The 17592-nt window shown below is 46.8% G+C and overlaps 1 pseudogene and 1 gene segment (V, D, J or C); both read left to right on the plus strand.

The window, feature by feature from the left end:
- Positions 1-12691, plus strand: part of LOC148149301 (Ig light chain C region-like) — a 29542-nt gene extending 16851 nt beyond the window's left edge. The window contains 3 exon segments of the C gene segment in view: positions 2004-2075; positions 2262-2395; positions 11814-12691. Coding sequence covers positions 2004-2075; positions 2262-2395; positions 11814-12142 — 535 coding nt within the window.
- Positions 1-17592, plus strand: part of LOC122545411 (centrosome-associated protein 350-like) — a 1525564-nt pseudogene that overhangs the window by 1357263 nt on the left and 150709 nt on the right.

Raw genomic sequence — 17592 nt, forward strand, 5'->3', positions numbered from 1 at the left:
GGAGACTCCAGTGGCAAAGAGGCACCTGTTTAATGGTCTCTACTGGAGAGTTCAGTGGGAATTAATTCCATGCTTACTGGTCTCCATTGGACAGTCCAGTGGGACATGGATAACATGGTGAGTGTGGGGCTCATTTCCTTTCTGTAGTAACTGTGTGATGGTCCAATCCTCATCCCAGTAAAACTGGAGCTTGAACATGGAAGGGGAAGGTGAGGGGAATGGATTGGAATATGTTGTGAATGGATGGATGGGTCAATGGGTCAGAGCCTGTCCTGTCCCTCCAGCTCACACTGACGGCCTGAGGATTTCCTCTCTCTGCTGGGCCTTCATGGAATGAGGTTTGTGTCCAAACCAGTCCCCAGTAAGAATAGGTCAACAGCACAGAATTGCCCTTCATTTGACATGAAACTGACCGTCTTCCTGAGAGAGGCCAAATCCTGGTCAATGTGGGAAATGGGGTTTTACTCCAGGAGTAGACATACTCTTGGTGTCAAGGGTTAACATCCATTAGTGGGGTAGAGCTGGAGCAGATTTACCCTGTATTTAACTTTTACCACTTGGGACATTATTGGAAAGGCAGAGAGAGGGAGGGAGAGAGAGTGAGTGAGAGGGAGAGAGAGAGACTGTTGGCGAGAGAGACAAGAAGGACATGGTGTGAAAGTGAGAGAGAGCGGGATAAAGAGTCTGAGGCAGTGTAAGATGAGGAAAAGGGAGGGAGAGAGAGAGAGGTAGAGATGGTGGAGTTGAAGAATAGAGATAGAGCGAGATAGAGTATGAGACAGTGTGACTGAGAGAGAGGGGACAGAGAGAGAAAGAGAGAGAGAGAAAGATGCAGAGCAGGCGTGAGACTAAGAGTAAAGGGAATCTAGTGAAAGAGAGACAGACAGACAGACATGTTCTGGTCACCACATTATGAGAAGGATATGACTGAACTCAAGAGGGTGCAGCGATTTCCCAGGATGTTGCCTGGCCTGGAGAGTCTGAGCTATGAGGAAGGATTGGAAAGGCTGGGATTGTTTCTCTTGGAGCAGTGAAGGTTGAGAGGGAACCTGCTTAAGGGTTATAAGATTATGAGGGGCAGAGATAGGGTGGAAAGGAAGGCAACGTTTTCCATGAGTAGAGGGATCAATATCCAGGGGCAGAGATTGGAGATTACACAGGCACATAAAGATAGAAACAGAGAGCAGCAGTAGGGTTAGGATTAGGGATAGGGATTGGCTCTGTGAGGCTGCTCTGTCATTCAATATGATCATGGCTGATCCTCTCCCCCAATGCCAAGCTGGGATTGGTGTTGTGAGATCATTGATGCCCAGTACAGACTTGTTAAATACTGTTCATGTCATTGTGCTTCTGGTTGAGAGAGAGACAGAAGACAGAGAGAGAGAGAGAGAGAGAGAAAGAGAGTGTACATTGTGAGATTGAGTGAGAGAGGGCGAGGCATTTAATTGCTGTCCCAGGTCTCACTGTTCCAATGTCCTGGAATAATGCCTGTTATTGAGATCAGTTAGAGAGTGACCGGAGGGAGGGAGACAGACAAAGAGAGAGTGAGGCAATTAGAGATTGAGGGTATAAGGAGAGAACGAGTGAGGAATTAGGTAGAAAGATATGTGAAGGAGAAGAATGAATGATAAGAAAGAGAGAGAGAAACCAACAAACACAGAATGAAATGGAGATAAACAGAGTGTCAAACATACATGGAAAAAGGGAAAGTGGTTATGTAATTGGGAGAGGACAGAGTCAGAGACGGAAATAGAAAAAGAGGGAGAAAGTCAACGAATAACAGAAATATATACAAGAGAAAGGTGAGAAAGAGAAAAAAAGGGAAAAGGGAGAAAGGAAGTATGAAAAGGAAGGACAAGAGAGAGAGAAGAGGAAGTGTGAGGGGCTGACGTGGCTCTCTCTGCCTGATGCCATTTACATACTGAGGAACACCCAGTCAGACTCTCACAGGCTGCAGCTTTATAAAGCAGAGCCCAGTGAAGGGAGAGTTTATCAGGAACCAGGCGCAGGGACAGGAGCACATACCATGATTTCACACATCCAGCTGATCTGGCCCCTGGCATTCTGTGTCGCAGGTACAAAACTCTCTCCTTCCACCTTGAATCTTTAGCTGCTCTCCATTTCACTCCAGTTCCACTGACTTGTGATTGAAGGGAAAATGCTGAAACCAGAGGAATGCTCAGTGTCTCCAACAATCTCTCATTTGACAGGCTCTTTCTGTGACAGTTCTGACTTCACTGTGTTTCTCTCTGACCCCTCAGGTATCAGTGGGGACATCACCATGACCCAGTCTCCCCCGGTGCTGTCAGTGTGGGACTGGGCCAGACCGCAACCATCACCTGTACGGCCAGTCAAGACATTAGCTACTACCTCAGTTGGTACCAGCAGCGAGAAGGTCAGAAACCCTCTCTCCTGATCTGTGGTGCCACAGATCGATTCACAGGAGTCTCCGATCGATTCACTGGCACTCAATCCGGGACCAGTTTCACCCTGACAATCAGCAACGTTCAGAATGAGGATGTCGCTGACTATTACTGTCAGAACAACTGGTATAGCAGCTCTGCTCTACACAGTGATACAGAGCCATACAAAAACCTCAATACACACAGCATCACCTCCTGTACTGACACATCCCCAGTTATATAAATGTATGATAATGGACACAGTCCCACCACCTGAACTGGCACATCCACAGCTAGATGCAAATGAAACTGAACAAATTACTCCATACTGGGATTGTCACTGTCCACTACACACTCCAGTCCCTGTGGTGTCCACTGCTCACTGAAGGCTTCAAGTTTCCCTTTTAGCCCTTATGGCCACGCTTGAAGAGCAGCTGCAAGATTTAACATCGAAAAATAAATTTCACAAAACTCCCAAGCCCAGCTGGACACAGAGAGACAGAGACAGAAAGACACATGAATGAGGGAGAGAAAGAGAGGGCCAGAAAGAGGGTGAGAGTGAATGAGAGACTGAGACAGGGAGAGATTGAGAGTGATGGGGGGAAGCAGAGAGCAGAGGTTTTTGTACAGCCTCTGCACTGAGAGCGTTCACTGTGGCTTACATTCGGTCAAGGAACCAAGCTCAGACTGAGTAAGTAAACCTCAATCCTCCGTTATTAACCCTTACAGTACTGAAGCAACTTTTTAAAACACAAATGCTGAATTGTTGAAGGTGTTAGTGGGGAGCTGCAGTGAATGAAATGGTTGATTGAGGAGCACTGTGTCTAACAGGGTGTCCAGCTGTATTTCTTTAGTTCCATTGCTCCCTTTAAAAAACAAGATCTAAGTCAGTAAGTTTTACTCACCGTGTGGAGGAGCTCTGTCCATTTGCAGCCTGTGGTCCCATTCCTGCAGCATGGAGTGAAATCAGTGAGTAGCCTCCTGCCAGTCTCAGTGTGACAGACACGGGCAGAGTTTGATGTGAGCTCTGGCTCCCTGTCCCAGTCTCTGATCTCACTGACCTCAGCAGCAGCAGCACAGTGAGACACCGAGCTCCCACCTCCCCCAGTTTTAACTCTGCTCAATCACAAAATCACAGAATTGTTACAGCGCACACGGAGGCCATTCTACCCATCCTGTCTGTACTGGCTCTCTGAATGAGCAATTCACTGAGTGTCATTCTCCTGCCTTCTCCCTGTCACCCTGCACATTGTTCCATTTCAAATAATAGTCTCATTCCCTTCGGAATGTTTCAATTGAAGCTGCCTCCACCACACTCTCAGGCAGTACATTCCACACCTTAACCACTCGCTGGCTGAACATGTTGTTCCCCACCTCACTTTGTTACTTTTCCCAATTACTTTCAATCTGTGGTCTCTCAGTCTCAATCCTTTCTCAATTGGGAACATTTTCTCCCTATTTACTGTATCCAGGCCCCTCCTGCTTTTAATTCCTCAAATAAATCTCTCAGCCTTCTCCAAAGAAGACAGTCCCAAATTCTCCAATCAATCTGTATAACTGATGTTCCTCATCCCTGGAATAATCTTTGGAAATATTTTTTGCCATTTCTACAAAATGTCACCTCCTTCCTGAATTATTCACATTATCTATGACCCTCATGGTCTTATAAACCTCTATAAGTTTTATAAGTCACTCCTCAGACTCTTACGCGTCAGAGTAAAAATTCTCAGCTTTTCCAGCCCCTCATAGTCATGGAGTCATACAACGTGGAAACAGACCTTTCAGTCCAACTTGTCCATGATAACCGGATATCCTAAACTGACCTCATCCTATTAACCAGCATTTAACTTACATCCCTCGAAAACCTTCCTAGCTATGTACCCATCCCAATGTGTTTTAAATGCTGTAATTGTATCCGCCTCCAACACTTTCTCTGGCAGCTCGATCCATACACATACCACCCTCTGTGTGACAAGTTACCCCTCAGGTCCCTTTTGAATCTTTTCCCTCTCACCTTAAGCCTATACCCTCTTGTTTTGGAATCCCTTTCCCAAGGAAAAGACCTTGGATATACACCCTGTCTATGCCCCTCATGATTTTATAAACATTTATAAGGTCACCCCTCGGCCTTAGATGCTGCAGGAAAAATAGTCCCAGTTTCTTCAGCCTTTCCCTGTCGCTCAAACCCTCCAATTCCTGGCCATGTCTTTGTAAATATTTTCTGCAGCTTTTTAAGTTTAACAGCATCCTTCTTATCGCAGCGTGATCAGAATTGTTCACATTATTCCCAAAGTGGCCTCACCAATCTCCTATATAGCTGCAACATGATGTCCCAACTCCTGTACTCGATGCAGTGACCAATAAAGGCAAGCATACCCAACACCTTCTTCATCAACCTGTCTACCTGTGACCCCACTTTCAAGGAATAATGCACCTGCATCTTCACCCCTAAATCTCTTTGTTCAGCAACACTCCACAGGGCCCTACCATTAACTGTATACGTCCTGCCCCGGTTTGTCTTTCCAAAATGCAACATCTCACATTTACTAAACTGAACTCCATTTGCCACACCTCTGCCCATTGCCCCATCTGATCAGGGTCCCACTGTACCCTGAGATGAATTTCTTCACTATCCACTGTCCTGCCAATTTTGATGTCATCTACAAACTTACTGTAACTCTTATATTCACATCCAAATCATTTCTTTAAATGACAAAAGCAGTGAAACCATCACCAATGCTTGTGGCACACAGCTATTCACAGATCTCCAGTCTGAAAAGCAACCTTTTAAACATCACTGTCTGTCTCCTATCTTCAATCCAATTTTTTTACCCCAGTGGCTCACTCCCCCGGATCCCATGTGGTCTAACCTTACTAACCAGTCCATCATGTGGAACCTTGTCAAACACTTTACTAAAGTCCATATAGACAATGTTTACTGTTCTGTCTTCATCAATCTTCTTTTGTCACCTCCTCAATCAAATTCAGGAGACATGAATTCCTATGCATAGAACCACATTGATTATCCAAAGAATGTAAATCCTATCCCACAGAATCCACTCCAACATCTTACCCAGCACTGACATCAGGCTCACTGGTCTACAATTCCCTGGCTTTTCCTTACAGTCTTTCTCAAATAATGGCATAACATTAGCCAACCTCTCTGGTTCTCCAGCACCTTACCCATAGTTGTCAGTGATACACATATCTCAGCAAGGGGCCCAGCAATCTCTTCCATAGTTTTCCCTACCTTTATGTGTTTTAAGATCTTTTGCGTCTCCTCATTTGTGTGTGATCTCTTTTCACGACATCACTATTTTTCCAAATTCCCTAGCTTTCTCCCCAATAAATACTGACCTGAAATATTTGTTTGGGATCTCACCCATCTCTTGTGTCTTACCAAAATACAGCACTCACATTTATCTGAATTAAACTCCATCTGCCATTCCTCAGCCCACTGGCCCAGTTGATCAAGATTCCATTGTATTATTAGCCCTTTTCACAGCCAATGATTAGATTAGATTCTCTACTGTGTGGAAACAGGCCCTTCGGCCCAACAAGTCCACACCAATCCTCCGAAGAGTAACCCACCCAGACCAATTTCCCTCTCAGTAATGCATCTAACACTATGGGCAATTTAGCACAGCCAATTCACCTAATCTGCACATCTTTGGACTGTGGGAGGAAACCAGAGCACCCGGAGGAAACTCACGCAGACACAGGGAGAATGTGCAAACCCCACACAGACAGTCATCCAAGGCTGGAATCGAACCTGGGACCCTGGTACTGAGGCTGCAGTGCTGACCACTGAGCCACCATGCTGCCCCCCTGAGCCACCACTGAGCCACCGATGCCTCCTGAAAATTCACCTGAACACATTCTCGCAACTCTGGCACCTCTCTGCCCATTACACTGCTGCTACCCCAAACTATATTCAGAAACTAAAGACCCCTTTCCCCCATTTATAACAACTCTATCACATTTGCAGGTCTCTGTATATTCCTTGCATTTGCATTCCTCCACATCCTTCGCACTAGGAGGTGACTTATTGACTGCACTGAGGATTCTGTGGACCTTGGTGTTCCTCTCTGATATTCCCCCCTGGTTCCCACAGCCCTGCCAAGTTAGTTTAAACTCTCTCTAACAGTGCTCATAAACCACCTCACAAGAATCTAAAGCCCTCCCTCATGGATTCTCTTTCCAGCCCCACAGTCACCTGTGTTCACCTCCTGATTCTATTCTCAACTGCATGGGACACTGGGAATAATCCGGCGACTCCTATTTTGAGTTCCTGCTGCTAATTCCCTCCGAAGCTCCCGACTGCAAGACCACTTTTCTCCTTTTGTCACTAGGACCAATGTGGACCACTAATGCTGCCTGTTCCTCGTCTCCCCTCAGGGTGCTCTGCAGACGGTCAGTTACATCCTTGACCCTGGCACCAGGGAGACACACCATCCTGGATTCCCATCTGCAGCTGCAGAAACACCTACCGATTGCCCTCACTCTCGAATCTCCTCTCACTATCGCTCTTCCAGTCTTCCTTGTGCCCCCCCGCACAGCTGAGCCCCCCGTGGTGCCATGGACTTGCCTCTGGCTGCACTCCCCAGATGAACCATCATTCTCATCAGGATTCCAAACTGAATCTTGGTTGTAGAGTGGGATGCACTCAGGGGATTTCTGTACTAGCTGCCTGGTCCTTTTGGACTGTCTGCTGCTCCCCCATTCCCTCTCTCCCTGCATACTCTAAAGCTGCAGAGTGACCACATCTAGAAACGTGCTCTCCACGGAGCTCTCAGCCTCACGGATGCTCTGTACTGACACCTGCTGCTGAACCCCGGAGCTCCAACTGCTGTCACTGACCACACTTCCTACACTCATGATATTCCAGGAGCTGGGAAACATTTTGAAGTTCCCACATGGATGCACACTCTTTCTACTTTTGGATTATCTCTTTGCAGAGTTCTGATGACAAACAGCTACTGCAGGGCTCACAGTCCAGTGGGTTCAGTGTTCCAGGGTTTTGGGGAAACTCTCCATAAGACTTTAAGAAATAGGAGCAGAAATCAGCCATTCAGCCCATTGAATCTGCTCTGCCATTTGATCTTGGCAGATATGCTTCTCACCCCCATTCTCCTGCCTGCTCCACAGGAACTTTCCATCCCCTTAACAATCACAAACCTATCTATCTTTGTCTTAAATACACTCAGTGACTTGGCCTCCACTGCCCTCTGTAACAATGAATTCCACAGATTCACCACCCTCAGGCTGAAGAAATTTGTCCTCATCTCTGCTTGAAAGGGTCGGCCCTTCATTCTGAGGCTGTGCCTTGGTTACCGAGTCTCTCCTGTTTTTGGAAACATCTTCTCTGCACCCATTCTATCCAGGCCAATCAGTATTCTGTAAATTTCAATAAGATCCCTCCTCATCCTTCTAAACTCCATCGAGTACAGACCCAGTGTCCTCAACCACGCCTCATATGACAAGTTCTTCATCCTCAGGATCATTCTTGTAAACCCCTTCAATGCCAGCACATAGTTTCATAGAATATGGGTCCCAATTCTGCTCACAATATTCCAAATTCAGTCTGACCAGAGCCTTACACAGCCTCAGCAGTACATCTCTGCCCGTGTGTTCTAGCCATATTGAAATGAATGCTAACATTTCATTTGCCTTCCCAAGCACAAACTGGACCTGCCTGTTAACCTTAAGAGAAACCTGAATGAGGTTAGTGCTTTAGATCTCCAAATGCTTTCCTTATTTAGAAAATACTTCCACACCCTGACTCCATTGATTCCTGAAAGATCATCACCAGTGTCCCCATAATCTCCTCAGTGATCACCTTCAGAACACACTGGTGTAGTTCATCCAGTCTGGGTGAGTTATCCACATTCAGACCTTTCAGCTTCCCCAGTACCTCCTCCTTAGTGATGACCACTACACTCACCTCTGCCCCCTGACAGTCTTGAAGTACTAGGACATTGCTGGTGTTTTCCATTGTGCAGACTGATGTAATGTATGGATTCAATGCCTCGGCTTTTTCTTCATTTTCCTATTATTCTTTTTCCAATGTCTATTTCTGCCTCCCTCTTCATTTTTATAAATCTTGTGAATCTTTTGCAATCTTCTTTTATATTACTGGCTCGCTTTCCCCCCACATTTCACTTTCTGTACACTGAATGTTTTTTTTTTAGTTATCCTCCACAGGTTTTTAAAGACTTCCTAATCCTCTGGCTACCTGCTATTTTCCACCACATTGTATGCTTTTTCCTTTTGCTTTTATGCTGTCCTTGACCTCCCTCATCAGCCATGGTTGCCTTGTCCTCCCCTTAGTCTGTTTCTTCTTTTTCAGGAGGAATTCCTACTCTGCTTCCTGAATTACGCCCAGAAACTCTGCTGTTTGCTGCCCCACCATCTTACCTGCTCAGCTCCCCTTCCAATCAACTCTGGTCAACTCCTTCCTCATGTCTTTGTACTTACCTGTACTCAATTGAAATACTGTTCCATCTGATTGCAGCTTCTCCCTCTCAAATTACAGCAGGATTTCTATCATATTATGATCACTTATCCATAGGGATACTTTCACCTTCAGCTCACTAACCAGGTTTGCCTCATTACACATCACTGAATCCAGAACTGCCTGTTCCAAATGATCAACCACAAGCTGTTTCAAAAACCATCTCGTAGACATTCCATGAAATCCTTTTGTTGAGATGCGCTACCCAGTCCACCTATCCATTGAAGTCTGCCATAACATTTTGTATTTGGCTTTGCTGTCTCCAGTTCCAAACTTCCAGCTCAGCACTGTCTCCATAACTTGCCCTACCTGCCTATCTTCTTTTCCACCTATCCACTCCATCCTCCCACCCCCTATTGTACTCTATGCTACTTTCCCCCCACCCCCACCCTCCTCTCACTTTTCTCTCCACCCTTCAGGCTGTCTGCCTGTATTCCTGATGAAGGGCTTTTGCCCGAAACGTTGATTTTACTGCTCGTCAGATGCTACCTGAACTGCTGCGCCAATCCAGCACCACTCTAATCTAGAATCTGGTTTCCAGCATCTGCAGTCATTGTTTTTACCCTTTTCTGTCTCCTGATTGATTTCCTTCCCCACACCCTGGTTACTGCTTGGAGACCTGAACATAACTTGCATCAGATTCTTTATTTCTTGGGTTCCTCAATTCTACCCACACAGATTCTACACCTTCTGACTGTATCACTTCTTGCTATTGATTTAAAGTCATTTCTTACGAACAAGGCAACTCTTGCCTCTCTGCCCAGCTGCCTGTCCTTTTGATAGGACATGGATCCTTGGATATTTAGTTCCCAGCCTGGATCCCCTTACAGCCATGTCTCTGTGATACCCACAACATCGTACCTGCCAGTTTCAATCTGCACTACAAGCCCATTGTGTATACTGTGTGCATTAAAGTACAACACTCTCAGTCCTGCATTGACTGCCCTCCTTCATATCATTGTCCCCTTATCTGCTGTGCTTTACGTTCGATACCTGATCCTTTCCACACTCTCTGTCCTTTTACATCTTCGAGAATCTTGAATAATCTCTCCTGAGCCCTCTTCCACTTTAACAAGTTTAAATTCCTTGGAAACTCAATTTACCTTGATTTGTGACATCATTTTTCTACCTTACTCGGATTGGTCCGTGCGTTTAGACACAAAATCTTTAAGTTTGATCTATTATTGATTTCCCTGCACTTTTATGATCCCTTTGATATTCAAAATTTCTGTCCCTTTCCTTTATTTTCTGGTCACAATCAATCCCATCACTAACCAGTAATCCTACCTTCTCCTTTACCCTCCATTTTCTCATTTTCCATCCAACTGAACCAAATTATTTTCTCTTTGGGTTGAGTTCAGGACGATATTTATCCTTGAACCAAAATCATGAAGAATGCTCTTTGATCTCATTGCTTCCAGTGGGATCTTGCTGTGTAGAAATTGTCTGCCCCATTCCTGAAATTGCAAAAATGGCTGGTTTTCAAACAAAATGTAACTGTCTTTGGGAGAGCCTGAGGTGCTGAGGGCTTGATTGAAACACAATTAGCGTCATGGAGATGTACAGCATGGAAACAGACTCTTCGATCTGACTTATCCATGCCAGCCACAGAGACATAGAGTCATAGATTCAGAGAGATATACAGCACAGAAACAGACCCTTTTGTCCAACTTATCCGACCAGATAACCTAAATTAATCTAGTCCCATTTGTCAGCATTTGGCCCATATCCTTCTAAACCCTTCCTATTCATATACCCATCCAAATGCCTTTTAAATGTTATCATACCAGCCTCCACCACTTCCTCTGGCAGCTCATTCCAAAAATGTACCACTCTCAGTAGGAATACGTTTTGCCTTAGTTCCCATTTAAATGGTTCTCCTGATACTTTCCACCTATGCCCTCTAGTTCTGGACTCCTTCACTCTGACCAAAATATCTTCTTGTTTCACTTGATCAATGCCCCCCATGATGTTAGAAACCTCGATATAGTCATCCTTCAGCCTCCAGCGATCCAGGGAAAATAGCCTCAGCCTATTCAGCCTCTCCTGATCGCTCCAACCCTCCAACTTGGCAACATTCTTGGAAATCTTTTCTGAACCATTTTAAGGTTCCCAGCATTTTTCCTACAGCAGGGAGGCCAGAATTCCACACAGTATTCCAAAAGGGGCCAAACTAATGTCCTGTACAGGTGCAACAGCTCCTAACCCCAATACTCAATGCATTGCCCAATAAAGGAAAGCAAACCAAATGGCTTTGACACCCCCCCCCCCCCCCCCCGCCCCCCTACCTGCAACTCCACTTTCAAGGAATTAATCTTTTTTGGGATGAACTGAGAGTCTTTCAGTTGTGCTTTTCCTAATCACCCTGTTCAGAAACAAACTTCTTGCTTTCACGCTCAACTAAAAATAAGATAAAGGAGGTGATGATTTAATGGTACTATTGCTGAGTTGTTCATCTGGAGATCCAGATTAATGTTCTGGGGACCAGGGTTAGAATCCTGCTACAGCAGATGGTGGAATTTGAATTCAATAAAAAAAAATCTGCAATTAAGTGTCTAATGATGACCATGAAACAATTGTTGATTGTCAGGAAAAAGCCATCTGATTCCTTAATGTCCTTTAGGGAAGGAAACTGCCATCCTTACCATGTGACTCCAGACCCACAGCAATGTGGATGACTCGAAACTGCCCTCTGGGTGATTAGGGATGGGCAATAAATGTTGATCCTGCCAGTGACGCTCACATCCCAAGAAGCAATTTAAACAATGCCTGTTTATTTATGGGGTTTGTTAGGTATTGGCTACAAATGTTCAAATGGATTGTTTAGCCAGTATATGTTCAGAGAATTAAAATCCCTTCAAATAGCAGGGACTAAAATTGTTTTGCTTGTCTTTCAGGCCGTGAGAACTCTCAGCCCAAGCTGACCCTGCTGCCCCCCTCCCCGGAGCAGGTCAATGCCAAGGGCACTGCCACCCTGATGTGCCTTGCCAATCACTTCTATCCCGATGAGCTGGAGGTGCAGTGGAAGAAGGACGGTGCAGTCATTTCGGACGGGGTTCAGACCAGCAACTACCTGCGAGCTTCAGACAGCACCTACAGTGTCAGCAGCCTGCTGACCCTCTCTGGGTCTGACTGGGAGTCCAACGCTCGCTTCTCCTGTGCCCTCACCCATGTGACCCTCCCCTCTCCCCTCAGCAAGAGCATCAGGAGATCAGAATGTGTGTAGAGTGTTCAAGACAGTCCCCAGAGGAGACACAACTTTAAATAGAACAGGGCTGAGCTGGCAGGACAAAGGTCATTGTCAGCACTGAATTTCAACTCTCTTCCTTCTTGGGATTGGCTCGAAGACACATCTGAAGTTCAAGGGTTAAGGCAGGCACATTGAAATCATCAAAAACAAGCTTTACTCTGTATCAAACCTCATGCTGACCCGGTCCTGGGAGTGTTTGATTGGGGCAATGATGACTTATGATGTCAAGTAAAACCTCTCGAAGTTGCTGAAGACTGTCAGCTGTACAAAACAATGTGAACCTCAGAAGTCTCTGCTTCAGTAAACCAGATCTCCTTCCTGCTCAGCTGCCAGTTCTAATTTAAGGTTTTATCACTGTTTGAAGGGACAGGATTCTCATGTTATTGAGAAAACCTCCACAAGTGTTTTCCTCAAGCTCTAATGTGGCTGTGAATTTGTGTAGCTTCCTCTGTCTGGGCTGTTAATTGCAGTCTGTTTTCTGTCCATGTCAATCTGGAAAAGGGAATAAAGATGAAGAAGATTCAGTCTCTGTCTCTGTGTGCTTTGGAGATTGACCACTCCATTCAGCTGATTGGCTGCATTTCAGCATGGCATTGTCACAATTGGCTACTTGGCCTGTCAATCAATGACACATCCGTTGTAGAGGATACTGACAGCCAATCATCAATCACTTTCAAATGATCCCTTTGATCTGGAATCATTGGAGGTTACAAGATTCCAAACAGATCTCCATTAATGACAATCTGAACCATCTCTGACACCTCCCTCCCCTTCCTGGACCTCTCCATCTCCATTAATGATGACCAACTTGACACTGACATTTTTTACAAACCCACCGACACCGAGGATTCCACCTCTTCCCAACCTACCTCTTGCAAAAATGCCATCCCGTATTCCCAATTCCTCCGCCTCCGCCATATTTGCTCCCAGAAGGACCAGTTCCATCACAGAACACACCAGATGGTCTCCTTCTTTAGAGACCGCAATTTCCCTTCCATGTGGTCAAAGATGCACTCCAACGCATCTCGTCCACATCCCACCCCTCTGCTCTCAAACCCCAACCCCTCCAACCGTAACAAGGACAGAACCCCTCTGGTGCTCACCTTCCACCCTACCAACCTTCGCATAAACCACAACATCTGACGACATTTCAGCCACTTCCAAACGGACTCCACCACCAGGGATATATTTCCCTCCCCACCCATTCCTGCTTTCCGCAAAGACCGTTCCCTCTGTGACTACCTGGTCAGGTCCACGCCCCCCAACAACCCACCCTCCCTTCCTGGCACCCTCCCCTGCCACCACAGGAATTGCAAAACCTCTGCCCACACCTCCTCCCTTACCTCCATCTAAGACCTCAAAAGAGCCTTCCACATCCATCAAATCTTTACCAGCACAACCACCAATATCATTTATTGCACCCGATGTGGTCTCCTCTTGAAGAGCGGGACAACCACACCAATCTCTGGGACAACCACACCAATCATCCCCACTGCCCTGTGGCCCAACATTTCAACTCCCCCTCCCACTCCGCGCAGGACATGCAGGTCCTAGGTCTCCTCCACCACCGCTCCCACACCACCCGATGCCTGGAGGAAGAACGCCTCATCTTCCGCCTCGGAACATTTCAATCCCATGGCACCAATGTGGATTTCATCAGTTTCCTCATTTCCCCTTCCCCACCTCACCCCAGCTCCAACCTTCCAGCTCAGCACCATCCTCATGACCTGTCCTACCTGCTTATCTTCCTTTCCACCTATCCACTCCACCATCCTCTCTGACCTATCACCTCCATCCCCACCTCCATTCACCTATTGTACTCTTTGCTACCTTCCTCCACCCTCCTCTCTGACCTCTCACCCCTATCCCCACCACCATTCACCTATTGTACTCTATGCTACTTTCTCCCCAAACCCCTCTCATTTATCTCTCCACTCTGCAGGCACCCTGCCTGTATTCCTGATGAAGGGCTTTTGCCCGAAACGTTGATTTTCCTGCTCCTCGGATGCTGCCTGACCTGCTGTGCTTTTCCAGCACCACTCTGATCTAGACTCTGGTTTCCAGCATCTGCAGTCCTTGTTTTTACCGAGAAACAGAAAGCTGTTAGGACTCAATAATTACAATCTTAGGCATTCCCTCTTCACTCTGTGGTCCAGACTCAGGTGCTGGGATTGCACTCTGCACTCTTTGCTGCATGCTGTGTTGTACCTGAAGTGATCTTCGGTCAATCACTGACACTGCAGGCTGCGTGTCCCTCTGAGTGCAGGTTTATCACATAATGCTGCCTGTAGGTGTCACTCTGAGTGTGGGTATGTTATTCAGAGAGACACCTACAGGCAGCATGGAGTGTGTGTGTTACTCAGTGCTGCCTGACTCTCTGAGTGTGAGTGTTACTCAGTGTTGCCTGTAGGTGTCTCTGTGTGTGTGTGTGTGTGTTATTCTGCACTGGCTGTAGGCAATGCAATGATTTGGAGATGCCGGTGTTGGACTGGGGTGTACAAAGTTAAAAATCACACAACACCTGGTTATAGTCACTCTATCATCAGGTGGTTGTGGAGGACACTCCCTTGATGAAGGAGCGGCGCTCCGAAAGCTAGTGTGCTTCCAATTAAACCTGTGAGACGATAACCGATAACCTGGTGTTGTGTGATTTTTAACTTTGTATCTCAATGAGTGGGAGTGTGTTACTCTGTGCTGCCTGTAGATGTCTCTGAGATATTTGTCTCTGAGTGATGGGTAGAGAATGGGCTTTGTGATGGGGATTGAAGATTAGGCTTTAATGTTGTCAAGTCTCGGAAGAAAAACAATTTAGCCTGAGATGGCAGCTCATTGAGGTGGCCAAAGTTAAAAATCACACAACGCCAGGTTATAGTCCAACAGGTTTCTTTGGAAGTACAAGCTTTCGGAGCACTGCTCCTTCATCAGGCAGCTAGTGGGGCAGGATCATTGTTCACAGCATTTGCAGTGAAATTGAGCTGGCAGTTGAGAAAGATGAATACTGAGAGTGTATTCTCAGTAAGGGAGGGATTTCAGAGGCAGTGCACCCCAATTACAAGGGGACCTTCTGGAGCTGGGATCATTGCAGTAGTGGCTGTCTGCTCAGCCAATGCTGACTAGCCATAGTCGTATTTCAATGGTCAATTAGCTCTAAACTAGATACATCAATATTACCTTACAGGGAAGGGAGCAGTGAGTGAGGTTGAATTCTTGCAGCTCCAAGAGGGATTGCAGTGGATTAATGAAGGGTGCTACCACCACGAAGGTGCCACCTTCACTCCCCCTGCCTCAGCTGTGGTAACCCTCAGGTTAAACACACCACCAGTCATCTCTGTCTGTAATGAGCGAGTGGGACTATGCTCCACTTTTCTGGGTGCTGGAGGGAAGGAGAAAGTGAAGACTGCAGATGGTGGAGATCAGAGTCAAGAGTGTGTTGCTGGGAGACCACAGCAGGTCAGGCAGCATCCGAGAAGCAGGATAATCAATGGTTTGGGCATAAACTCTTCATCAGGAATGGAGGGAAGGCCAACCTCTCCCAAAGGCAGCACAGGCTGTATCAAAGAGGCATCAAGAGTAAGCATGGGGAGATTGAGGGGGACAGAAGGAGGGCGTTGGTTGGCAGGTTGTTATTCAGAGTCAGATACCAGAGTATCAGTCCTTCTGATGCTCCCCTTTTTTCTTCTTTTTTTGAGCACCCATGATGTGTGTGTGCAGGTGTGAGACACAGTGAAAGACACAAAGTGCACGAATCTTTATTCAATTTCCAACACCAGGAAGATAGGAGAACACTCGGGTGGCCAGTGACAAGCAGTGCCCTTCACAGAAGGGCAATGTTGTATGATCAAACAGTGAAGGGGAGGGCAGGGATTAAATCAAAATAGAGTTGGAGGGGGAATAATGCACTCCATTCCAGCGGCGCCCACCTCTCCCTGAGCAACTCCAGGTGTTGGTGGAGACCGTGTGCTCCTCCTCCAAGGACACCCGGGCTCTAACGTAACCGCGGAAGAGGGGCAGGCAGTCGGCTCTAACTACCCCCTCCATGGTCCGCTGCCTGGACCTGTTTATGGCCAGTTTGGCCAGGCCCAGGAGCAGACCCACGAGGAGGCCTTCAGACCTGCAATACTCTCCTTTTCTTTTTCTTCTTTTTCCCACACTACCGCCTAACTGCGGTAGTGCTTATGTTTTTCCCCAGCACCCATGGTGTGTGTGTGTGCAGGTGTGAGACACAGTGAGAGACACAAAGTGCATGAATCTTTATTCAATTTCCACCACCAGGAAGATAGGAAAACACCCGAGTGGCCAGTGACAAGCACTGCCCTTCACATCAGAGGGCAATGCCGTGTGATCAAAACAGTGAAGGGGAGGGTAGGGACTAAATCAAAATAGAGTTGGAGGGGGAAATGATGCACTCCACTCCCTGCGGCGCCCACCTCTCCCTGAACAACTCAGGGTTTTGGTGGACACCGCGTGCTCCTTCTCCAAGGACACCCGGGCTCTAACGTAACCGCGGAAGAGGGGCAGGCAGTCGGCCCTAACGACCCCCTCCACGGTCTGCTGCCTGGACTTGTTTATGGCCAGTTTGGCCAGGCCCAGGAGCAGACCCACGAGGAGGTCTTCAGACATGCAACACACCCTTTTTTTTTCTTTTTTTTTTCTTTTTTTTTCCTTTTTTCTTCTTAAACCCCCACACTACCACCTAAGTGCGGTAGTGCTTAATTTTTTCCCCCAGCACCCATGGTGTGTGTGTGCAGGTGTGAGACACAGTGAAAGACACAAAGTGCACGAATCTTTATTCAATTTCCACCACCAGGCAGATAGGAAAACACCCGGGTGGCCAGTGACAAACACTGCCCTTCACATCAAAGGGCAGTGCTGTGTGATCAAAACAGTGAAGGGAGGGGTAGGGACTAAATCAAAATAGAGTTGGAGGGAGAAATGATGCACTCCACTCCCTGCGGTGCCCACCTCTCCCTGAACAACTCAGGGTTTTGGTGGACACCGCGTGCTCCTTCTCCAAGGACACCCGGGCTCTAACGTAACCGCAGAAGAGGGGCAGGCAGTCGGCCCTAACGACCCCCTCCACGGTCTGCTGCCTGGACTTGTTTATGGCCAGTTTGGCCAGGCCCAGGAGCAGACCCACAAGGAGGTCTTCAGACATGCAACACACCCCTTTTTATCTGTCAGCCAGGACTCCCTGATTGGACAAGGTTAACAGCCCATCAAGGAACTCATATTTTATTGAAAAAAAAAACATTTATCGGACAAGGAGCACAAGAGCTAAACAAGACAAGACAAAATGAATGGTTTCATTACAAACATCACAAATGAGATTTGGGAAATAAGATTTTCATTCTGGGTGATGGGAATCTGGAATGGACTGTCACAGACTCCACAGACTGTCACAGTGTGGAAACAGGCCATTTGGCCCA

The sequence above is a fragment of the Chiloscyllium plagiosum genome, unplaced genomic scaffold (assembly GCF_037043375.1).
Source record: "Chiloscyllium plagiosum isolate Xiang-an unplaced genomic scaffold, Cpla_swu_hap1 HiC_scaffold_9, whole genome shotgun sequence".
Classification (NCBI taxonomy): Eukaryota; Metazoa; Chordata; class Chondrichthyes; order Orectolobiformes; family Hemiscylliidae; genus Chiloscyllium; species Chiloscyllium plagiosum.